This window comes from Zerene cesonia, unplaced genomic scaffold (assembly GCF_012273895.1).
Source record: "Zerene cesonia ecotype Mississippi unplaced genomic scaffold, Zerene_cesonia_1.1 Zces_u001, whole genome shotgun sequence".
NCBI lineage: Eukaryota > Metazoa > Arthropoda > Insecta > Lepidoptera > Pieridae > Zerene > Zerene cesonia.
This window is the reverse complement of record NW_024045131.1, coordinates 460919-472432: the sequence shown is the minus strand read 5'-3', so window position 1 is coordinate 472432 and position 11514 is coordinate 460919. Positions and strand designations below refer to the sequence as shown.

At 35.8% G+C, this 11514-nt stretch overlaps 2 protein-coding genes across 2 annotated transcripts in view; one reads left to right on the top strand and one right to left on the bottom strand.

Annotated features, from left to right (window-relative positions):
• LOC119838062 overlaps positions 1 to 2998 on the top strand; it is a 42967-nt gene extending 39969 nt beyond the window's left edge. The window contains exon 24 of the mRNA XM_038363869.1: positions 613 to 2998. Within this exon, the coding sequence (XP_038219797.1) occupies positions 613 to 1532 (920 nt within the window). The 3' untranslated portion in view covers positions 1533 to 2998. The remainder of the gene's footprint in view (positions 1 to 612) is intronic.
• A 108-nt stretch (positions 2999 to 3106) lies between these two features.
• LOC119838208 (organic cation transporter protein-like) overlaps positions 3107 to 11514 on the bottom strand; it is a 23044-nt gene continuing 14636 nt past the window's right edge. The window contains exons 4-12 of the mRNA XM_038364054.1: positions 10094 to 10223; positions 9137 to 9265; positions 8239 to 8431; positions 7826 to 7931; positions 6809 to 7056; positions 5316 to 5395; positions 4630 to 4805; positions 4075 to 4247; positions 3107 to 3756 (exon numbers count right to left, since the gene is read on the bottom strand). Coding sequence (XP_038219982.1) covers positions 3606 to 3756; positions 4075 to 4247; positions 4630 to 4805; positions 5316 to 5395; positions 6809 to 7056; positions 7826 to 7931; positions 8239 to 8431; positions 9137 to 9265; positions 10094 to 10223 — 1386 coding nt within the window. The 3' untranslated portion in view covers positions 3107 to 3605. The remainder of the gene's footprint in view (positions 3757 to 4074; positions 4248 to 4629; positions 4806 to 5315; positions 5396 to 6808; positions 7057 to 7825; positions 7932 to 8238; positions 8432 to 9136; positions 9266 to 10093; positions 10224 to 11514) is intronic.

The following is an 11514-nucleotide window of genomic DNA, read 5'->3' as shown; positions in this document are numbered from 1 at the left end:
TTAGGTTGATGGTAGGGGGGGGAGGGTTGCAGAACTGGACATGAGTGGGGTTTAGAACCATTAAAATTTTTTAAATTTTCTAATGACTTAGGTGAAACGCTTAAAGCATTTTAATTGAGGGGTAGCAGTAGGAGGGGATGTGTATGTGGGAATTAAAGCCGAATTTAAAACCGTTCCAGTTTTTAGATTATCCAATTAATATGGTTATGGTGGTCTAATAATGCGTGATTGAAAAGATGTGAGTTTTAAATCAGGCAGGTTTTAAATCCGTTAAATAGTACAATTTGATTTGAACTGGATCATTCACTTCATGTCTACTACATTTGCTTAATCAACTGTCTATTATTGTCTTATGACCTAAGGAATATAACATTTTCACGTTTATTACATTTTTTTTTTTAATTATAAATTAAAATTATTTTACTCTATGAAAAGCAAGTATAAATATATAATGAATGAAATGAGATATTATTTATTGCACACATCAAACAATGAAATCATGCAAAAAATTGGATCCGTCGAGCAAAATTATCCATACATTACACAATGTCCAAACTTATTACACTCAGATTCCTCAGTTTTCTCATTTGTTAAAAACCCTTCAATAATAAGAAAATTTCCCCTTCCAGTCCGCCATGGAAGCGCTAACGAACTACCAAAAGACCCAATCGCGTCTGGAGACACAGAACAAGCTGATGGAACAGCACCTCACCATACTCAGCAGACACATAACCAACAAGAACGACTCGCCCGCCGAAATCAAGAAAATCGCGCAGAACTACACGAAAAAGCTATCATTCAGCTCCAAGATCACGTCGCTTACGAAATTCGCGACGAACGATGATGATGATGAGAAGAGTTCGAAGCAGAAAAGTGCGCCAAATCTGTTCGCGAAAACATCCAAGGAAGATGTGATGAACGCGATGAACAGGATGAACGAAGACCGCAGGCATTTCCTGATGAAGAAGTCGCAATCGGTGCACTCCGGGCTGATAGCGAATCGGCTGAAGATCCTGGAGGAGAAGGAGCCGGATGGTCCCGGGAAATGCTCCCTAAACGATGGCTCCAGAAGGGTGGAAGGTGCCAGGAAGCACAGCCTCACGGACGCGCTTTTCCAAGACCTGGGCAAACGGAACTCTGGATTCTTCGCGAGCACACACGAGCAGATCCGGCAGGAGAGGCTGTACGAGCAGCAGCTGAAACATAATTTCGACGAGAACCTGCGTAAATTGGAGAGCAACGACTCGGAGAACACATCTGAACAGTCATCCGACATTTTCGACGTTAAAACGGATTTAAAACGGGATTTAAACGAATTCCAAAGCAGGAAGAGCATGTCGTTGAACTTTCACGGCAAGAGTGATAGCGGCTTCGTGACGCCCTTGACTCCTGATAAGGAGTTGAGCGATCGCAAAGATGAAACCGCATCAATAATATCGCATCCGTTGAGCGACTGCTGTAGCGACATAGATGTGAAGTTTGACGGGCAGTCGACGAAATTGAAACAGATTCGACCGATCCGACACCATTAGGCTTTAACTAGAAGTCTAGACCATAAATCGCCTACATACCTAGGTCTAGTAACATTTTCAGAGTTTTTACATGCAATCGAAAGTGTTCATAGGAAAATCGTGATAAATATTATACTCTTATATATTCTATTTCACAATAAATTCTAATTTGAGATGCATATAAAGCTTGCCCGTAGGTTCCTTTCCGAAAGAAATAAGTCAGACGTACTGCTAGTACTTAAATTAATCACATTATCCTACTTTTGGTAATAGGTTTTTTAAAACGCATGCGCATTAAGCTTGGATAAATAGTTTTAGTGAGAAGATTCAAAAATTGAAAAAATCCCTCTATGTTTAATAATTGGGTAAATAACTTTTTTAATCAATCTATTTAAGGGGGTTGTTCAATACCTCCCTTTTATTCCCCCTCCCTCTTCCTCGCAGATTCAGATCTTATAACAACTTAGTTCCCTTCCTCTCAAGAAAAATAAGATAGATTGAAAGATAACTTAGGTGATTTGAGATTTACTTAAGGCGGATACTTGCCATACTAGAATTTTTTTTCGTATTACTTAAAAAATAAAATATATTTTTATGATTTAGTTTATCGATATATCAAATAATTTATTTTATTGTATTCAGTATTTTCAGAGATTTCAATATTTATACACATAAAAAATAGAATAATGACACATGTGTTCCGCTCATTATAATATATAAATAGTATAATAATATAAAAAAAAATGTAATTTAGATGATATATCACAGAACTTATAACTAATTTACTCATGTGAAAAGAGTAGTGTTGGCTGTCGATTAAATACTCTTTATCCGACTGACAAAAAGGGTATAATAATGGATTTCGTAAATTTCTTCTTTTAAACCTCGTCATGTTGAAGTCTATCCGGCTGTGTATCTATGGCATTACAGCTCTCAAACGGATAGAACCATTCCGATGCGGTGCTTTTCATTTGAAAGCAATTTTATTGCTGTAGTTCTTAGAAAATGGGCAACAAATTTCAAAATTGATATTATATTTTCACAAGTCCTATATATCTATATGGATATCGAATCAGTTGACTAGAAAAATTAACACATGTAAATATATAATAGACAGATATATAAAACAGAATATATCACGGAACCGGCCCTTAACAAAGTGTATTTAAGTGGCAGTTAACAAATATATTTCTTGTGTAGTCCAAATGTCACGTTATGGTCCGCCATATTTAATATTTAGTAAAAATATAACGTATAAAATATTGTATTTTATTTCAGATCTCGTTCACGTAGCTGTTTTATGTATTTGCTCAAAATATATTTATTTTGTTATTTTTTTTATAAGGGTTATCGCTCATTCAACGCTATCTCAAATATATTAAATTAAAGGGACACGTTAAATGACCGATTACCCGACAAAATTTATTATGTGATGTGTATTTACAGCTTGGTTAAGTTAGTGTTGATGGAATAAATAATTAGTTATATATCAGTTTCTTTTATTTTCTCTGCTCTCTAAGAAATAAGGTATATCTTGCTAGTAATGACCATTTTATTATCTATGGTGGGAATAAGGATAGATTAAAAAAACGACATTCACTTCGAAAAATATAATAATAATATCACAGACAATTTCTCTTACCAATATTGTTGGTAAGTTAGGCAATTTTCAAACAACCATGGAACTAAGAATTAACGAATTAAATACGTACACAAAACAACTGGCATATATCCATAACAAATGGCGTTGATGGATGGTAACGTGTATTTACTAAAAGCTTTGAATGGTCTGGATGGTGGGCAATTTAATGTAAACTACCGTACAATTCATTATTTCATACATACTATCTAGGGCTTTAGAATCTTAGCTACTCTATTTGAGAACACAGGTAACATAATACTATAAACTGGATTTTAACAAAGGAGAAACTAAACTATAAGCAAGATGTCGGCCATAAATACCCGGTACCACAGCCACTTCCATACAATTCAAAGAAAATTCACAATTGTTAGTCTTTCCTTATTTTAATCCAACAAGCCTCAGTTCCAATAATTCCAAATAAATAAATATTATTTACAATTCGTCCCGCTTCACTACACATCGTCATTTCTTCTTCTACTGGACCTAGACGATAATCGTATAGAAGCTCTAACAGAGGCCCTAGAACCGATCCCTGGGAGGGCCCGCACGAAGTTCTCTTGTACCGGCGAGTCTTCTATCCTTTGCTGTTGTACTTCCTTTTTCCTGTAATAGTTTATTGATAAAATTACATTCAAGTATTAATAATTCAACTAAGCTGCCATTAGAAAGATAAAAAAAATAAGTATGTATCTGGATATTACGACGAATATAACGTATATTTAAAATTCTCTTGAGATACATTAACTTAACCAAAGAATTGAACCTCATAATTGCTTACTTTAGTTTTTAAAGAAACTATATTATATATTTAACTATATATTATATTTCTTTAAATATAATAATAACAGTTTCTATTTATTTAAAATTTATTATTAGTTAAAGAAACCGATATTTAATTATTAAAAATAAAATAATACTAACCTAGGGAAGCATGGATTATCCCAGAACCTCTGGTCCATTCCGAAAGCCTCTCCATCAGCCAGGGTCTGCGGCATCTCAGTGTCCATCGTCTCGGGCAGCAACAGGCACAGCACGCCTCCCACGATACCAAGCACCCCAAGTATTAGCAGAGGCAACTCTGGAGATATGTTCGCCTGTAGAAGAGATAGCTTTTATAGGTAGGTAGGTGATAAGTATATAGATAAGCATTTCGACACTAATACTATATATAAAAGGGAACTTTTGAATTTTTCTATGTTCGTAATGTTTTCACGTAAAAACCACTGGACCGATTTCAAAAATTCACCATTATAAAGTTTCACCTTCACACATAGGCTATATAAGTACCATGGGTGAAGCCGGGGCGAAGAGCTTGTAAAATTATAAACGAAGAAGATATTTTATAGTTGTTGTTAATATTAATATGGCCGCTTTCGTAGGCGAATGTTGACGGGCGGTGATGATCGCTTACCATCAGGTGAACCACCAGCTCAGTAGCCCGCTATGACACAAAAATCTATAAGACTACAGTCTCACCAGGTAGACGACGAAGGGCGCTAGGATGGATGCCACGTAGCCCATGATGTGTATCAGCGCGACGCCCTGCGCGCGCACCACCGTGGGCAGCAGCTCCGCCGCGTACTGCAGCCCGATGTTGTACGAAACATTGACCGCGAACCGGCCCAGGATGGCCAGCGCGGCTGACGGGCCTCCTGCACACGGATACCGTCAGTATATTGGGGAGCGGGGGAGACGATACCGTATCCAAATAAGGGAGCCATCTAGGCAATACCTTTAGCATATTAGGGTGCCAGGGATACGACACCGTAGGCAAATACAAGGGAGCCAGAAAAGTGGTAACATCATCAAATATTAGGGAGCCAGTGAAGCAGTACCGTTAGCATATTAATTATGCAAATAAAAATCGCTTGTTCGTAAAGTCCATTTTGAAACTTTGCAGAAAAATAAAATTATTGTAGAATCTAGTTCTCTGGGCTTTCTTTATTATCCCATCTCTAACAGCACTCTACAGAAAACTAACAACATCGGCCATCTTTGATGATCCGCCATATTAGAATTTTAATTAAAATTAGTTTAATTAAATGTTAAAGGATTAAAACCTCATTTGCAAAATTCCGCACAAACATACATTGTAAAATAATCTTGAAACAATAATAAATAAACATCTAGGTATCTATTTTAATATATACAATATATCTCACCAATCGGCACAGCAGTAGCAAGTAGACTGAAAAGACCGCTGATGACCATAGAGCCACAGGCCAACCACCTTCTGCCCCATCTGAATTCGAAAAAGTAAATAATTATTCAATTATATTGGTTTAAACTTTAGGAAAAACAAATCATCATGCCATACTAGCAAATAATCTTTAAAAAATTTAATTAACTCTTTCCTTCACCTCTCTTTGACAGTAATTATTTCTTTCCATATTAAGTCATCTAGAAATAACAGTCAAGAAATAATAGAAGCGCAGTGGGAGAAAGAAAATTAATTATTAGTATAGAATAAATCGTCAGGCAATAAATAATAACATATTATTGACAGTGCTTCTCTCCATGATTCTTATATTTTTAACAACTCACCGACAAAGTACCAGCAGCCAAAGGGTCAGCAGGAAACTCCGTGGCAGTAGCCGATCATATTAAAATATCCAGATAAACTATAACTTTCGTCTTTCTTTCTCTATCTATCTTAAATAACTCATCAAAAACTATAATAAAGGCTATAATATCAAGAAGCGGTAGATATTTTTACAAACTCGTCCAATTCAGTTAATTGAATGAGATATAATGATCTATCTCACATTTTTCTTTTACATAATTCATCTACAAGCGATCTAACACTTACAATCAGGAAACTTATAGAAAAGAACATAAACAAATAATACATCTTCACAATAGTCAGTTATTTTTCTTCCATTCTTTACAAATTAATCTTAAGAACTTACTAACCAAGCAACACTACCCGTAAACTGTCACATCAAAACTTATATTATAAGAGTAGCAAATAATGATTATAATAGAAATAGAAAAAAAACTCTCTGAATAAATATACAAATATACAGTCAAGTGATTTTTTAAAGATCATGGGGATATAACAGTCCCCATACTGATCCACCATCTCCTGAGTAATTCTCCGATACTTCCCTGTTGTCTTTCTCTTAAAAACCTTACCAATCCAATGGTTGGAAAAGTTTCACAAAATAACGCCATGACGGGAGCCCATATTATGCAAATTACAGTATTTCTTCCTTACTTTCTTAAGCTAAAATTTGCCAACCTAGCATATGAGTCAGAAAACGATAAAATAACTTTATGAGGACGCAAATAATCTTTATAAAAGCAAGTTCTTTTTTCTTTCTTTCTTAAAAATCTTACTGACCAAGTTACAAAGTCAGAAAACTATCAGAATAGAACATGTTCCAAATGATATTTACAAATGATAGTAATTCTTTCCTTTTTAACCAACTTTAAGTAAGGCAGGAAGTTATCAAGACGACAGGATTTTTTTTGCTTTGTTATTTCAGAACTTTCAACGGAGTGAACCGATTTTTATGATGCTTTTTTTATTTGTAAGTTGGTGCGTCCCATTTCAATTTGATCTAGTTCTGATAATTCCAAGGCAGTTTACTTGTAAAACATAGTTTCTTTCCAAAACCTAGGAGGAAGAGGAAGGAAGGGGCAAGGAACTTACCGATCTAGCACAACCGTGAGGAAAGTATCAGCAGGGAACTCCGTAGCGGTGGCAATGGTGAAGGTTATGAAGATGTCCAGCCCCAAAGACCCGACGTTCCTGACGTGGCCGTCGAAGACCAGGGATATCGCCATCCAGATGATGATGAGCAGGATCGCGTTCCTTCTCAGCCGGGGGGTCCGGAAGATGTCCAGGACTGAATAGGTCTTTTGGGCTTGTGATTGTTTGATTGCGTTGTGGGATGCTTCCTGGAAATTGTATTGTTTGTTTTTACTCTTGGCTTATTTATTCAACACTAACCCATACATGTTCCCAATGCTGGGACACAGGTGAAAAGATGCCCAGTCTCATATAAAAGCGACGCTCAAAGGTGTCGCTAATCACTCAACCAATACCTTCCAAGATATAGTTATGATTTAAGCATAGAGTTTTTGAAATTCGACTTTACGCGGACTACTTAAAGTAGTTTTTTAAAGTTGCAACTAGACGCGAGCGACACGAGACTGACTTTGATAGATACAATGCATAAAGTGTTATACACTAGACGCTCATCCCGGCTTCGCCCGGATATCACGATCCCTGTTTTATACGAGCGAGCATTTAAAAGTATCCTATCAACCAAGTCAGCTCATATCCTCTCTGTACACAAAATTTTATTAAAATCCGTTCAGTTCCGTAGTTTCAGCGTGACTGACGGACAAACATTCAAGCAAACAAAAATTCACATTTATAATATTAGTGCGATTACGTCGATACAATTTGTAACCACAATTCTAACAAATAAATTCATGAGAATCCCCAGGGATCACGGGTGGCCGAGAGGCCAGGCGTTGCTACGGTTAAGCAAGAAACGCGGGTTCGAATCCCGCCCCGTGATGGAATTTTTTCTATTCTTTCTCAAATTTTCTCATTTATAAAAGCATTTAAATGCTATAAAACTAAAAATTAAATAAATTCATTTCAAATTCAAATTTTTATTATAATTTCACTTTTTATACAAGAAAAAAAACAACTTACCGTAAATTCACTAAGAACTTTATCCGGTATCTGCTTTTTGTTGATTCTCTCGAATTTCTTCAATATAACCAGGGCTTTGTCTATTTTACCTTGTGATAAGAGCCATCTGTTATCAAACAAATACAACATTAATTGTCTACTAAACACTTGAAATAACTATCAAAATAACTAGAATTGAATTTACAATTTACAAGTAGTTTCCATTATTACAAATTTTCATGATTTTATTTGAAAGTAATTTGTGCTAGTATCGAGGAAAAAATAAACATTAATAATCTAAAAATAGAATGTAAATATATAAACATAATACATATAAACTGTACTTTTATTAAAACAATAAGGAAGGACATATAATTTGTTCTATAAGGCGCTAATTACAGAAATAAATGAATCAATAAACAACGCATACGGACCTAGCGCTCTCCGGGACCAGCCAGGGCGTGGCGGCAGCGAGCACGAACGGCAGGCTGGTGCCGAGGGCGAAGCGCCGCCAGCTCGCCGCCCACAGCGCCAGCCACGGCAGAAGCGACGCGCCCAGCGTGAAGAATATGGCTATCGACATGTTAGCCACGAACGTCCGCCATTTTGGGCCGACATATTCCAGAACTGCGTACAATAATCACTTTGCTAGGTTAATCCACGTCATAGCAATAATAAATAAAATTAAAAATAGTTTATTTCATTACAAATTTTACAAAATATGGTATAGTGGGTTAGATCTTAGTATGTTTAAGAAAAACCTGTGTCATGAGGACCCACTCTTCCTTAACTTAAAAATTAATGACTCTGTTGTCGGGTGTTGATGGGGTTGGTGTTGGGTAAATTCCAGACGTAGCTATAATATCTTAGGTTGTCTGGTAGATCGCTTAGTAGCGATAAGGCCGTCTTTTTGGCTCTATATTATGTTTTTCTTTTTTTTATATTTATTATAATGTGATTGTTGCTAAATATAGTATATATGTATTATCTTTGTTGTTGGGTAAAATCCTGACGTAGCTATAACGACTCTGTTGTTAAGTAAATCCGCGATGCAGCAAGTAACATGGTTTTTGGTTCATTTTGTTTTCATAGGGCCATAACCTGCGCCGCGCGGTTTCACCCACGGACAATAGCTACAGTATTACATAATATAATTAATACAAATTTAATTAACGCCCGCGGTGCATATATATCCTATAGCCTTCGTCAATAAATGAGCTATCTGACACTCAAAGAATCTTTCAAATTGCACCAGTGGTTCCTGAGATAAGCGCGTTCAACCAAAAAAAAAAACTTCAGTTTTATAATATAAGTATAGATAAGATATCTCACCCAAAATGTACATCATGGTGAAACAGTTATCGAACGCCAGGCCTACGAGGAACCGGCAGAGGGCGAAGGACCAGAAGCTGTTGGTGAAGGCGGTTCCCACTCCAGCTGCGAAACCCATCATGTTTGTGCCTGGAAAAATAACTTAAACTCAATGCAAACAAACCAACCCTTAAAAAAAGTTAAATCAACAAGTCTAAATATATAATATTAGTCTTAAAGGTGACTAATTGACGGCGATTGGATCGCGGACGGATCGGGCTGAAATTTGGCCTGCAGCTAGATGTTATGACGTAGGTATTCGTTAACAAAGGATTTTGATAAATTCGACCTCCAAGGGGATGAAATAGGGGATGTCAGTTTGTACCATGAAAATTGATTATGACCGCGGGCGAAGCTGCACACAACAGGTTGTTTATACTTAAGAAGTATATTTTTAGTTTAACAACAATTACACTTTAATGAAAATAGGATTATGCTGTATATATAAAAAATATTAAAAGAATGAAAAAGGTTGCGTCTTTTTCTTTACTGTACTAATAATTTTGAAGACGTGGTAAGAAATCCCGACTCACGATGGTACCTTTCTTTTCTTTAAATATTTCCATCAAAGCATTTTAATGCTATTTAGCTACGAATAATAATCTTAATAATCTCCAAAGAATGAATTTCTAAAAGAGTATTAAAATCAAGATCATAGATGAGTACTAGCTGCGCCCGGCAAACGCTGTTCTGCCTTACTCTTATCATTTAGGGGTATGAAAAATAGATGTTGGCCGATTCCCATAGATACCGGATAAGCACAAAAAATTTCATCAAAATCGGTCAAGCCGCTTCGGAGGAGTATGGCAACGAAAACTGTGACACGAGAATTTTATATATTAGATGCTCACTATGAGAGCTACTTATCTATGGACATATTCATCTGCCTATGACGGTATATATAAACTGTATCCTTACCAACCAGAGCTGGTATACGACCATATTTATCGGCTATCCAGCCAAAGACCAGCCCGCCAACAATGGCTCCGCAGAAGAAGATAGCCTGCGCTGTCGCTGGTAGGTTATCTCTGTCGCAGACCCAGTCCAACTGAAATAATAAATTATAGGATTAAATCGATCTAGCTAGGAATCTTTTTTAGAAAATTTGATATTCGTGTTTTATCGACTTAAACTTACTTCTTTAACAAATAGGAAGCGTTTGAGTAGTCCCAATTTATTATGACTCTTCCTGACATCTATTGGCGAATAATAATGCTATTTTTTGGCGAATAAAAAAAAAATACCGAGCTAAGCTCGCGTTCAACCAGGTAGTATAAAATATGTGTTAATATATACATTGTGTGTCCGCAATAGACTCCTAAATTACTCAATCGATTTTAATCAAATTTTCACACCATGTGCAGTTTGATCCAACTAAAAAGATAGGATAGTTCATATTATTTCAATTGCGATACGCACGGAGCCGGGGCGTGCAGTAGTAAAATACAGTTTGTAATAGATTGTTTGACTCTTATACAGAGTATGCGTAAGGAAATTATTGAATCCCGGCGATCCTAATCAGGATAATAAGATAAACTCATGAAACTATTGTATTTTCACCGATCCGCGATAAGTGTACAGAGTTTGAATTGAATCTGTCCGTTTGAAGTGGGTCAGAATCGTGCCTAAAGAAGTCGGTTACATACAAACATACAGGTGAAGCAGAAAAAACGTGTTATCAAATTATCATCACCATCTGATGATGATATACTGATGTATATTTTAATGAAATAATTTTATTACTGATATAACGATTAATTTGAATTAATATGACATTTTAGTTATTTCTATTGATTTTTTAACCGGCTTAAAAAATAAATTTTTCAGTTCGACTATATTATTTTTGTGTATGTTGGCTCATAACTTTCGGCAGAATAAACCGATTTTGAGAATTATTTTTTATTTGACAGCTGATGCGTTCCGTGTGGTCTCGTTTTAGTTCGGTCTTGATATGACATAATGTGTTTTGTTTGTGGGATGTATATTTTAATTTATAGCTAATTGAATCGTTCCAGAGATTAATCAGAACACACAAATAGACAGACAAAAATTAAAAATAATAAACATTTTGATAAGTACAGTTCATCTAAACGTATTTAATAATAAAATATTATTTCAATGAAACAAACAAACACTGCAATAATTAATTTGTATGAATAGATAATGGCGTATTGTTTTTGTCTAACACATCGTTACTAAACGGCTCCATCTACACCGGATGTATTCTAATATCTTGATAGGGCTTTCAACATTCTACCATAATCTTTTGGTCGGGTGTACGTAAGAAAGGATGAGAAATCTTCAATTATTACTATAAAAACTGAGTCACAAGTTCACCA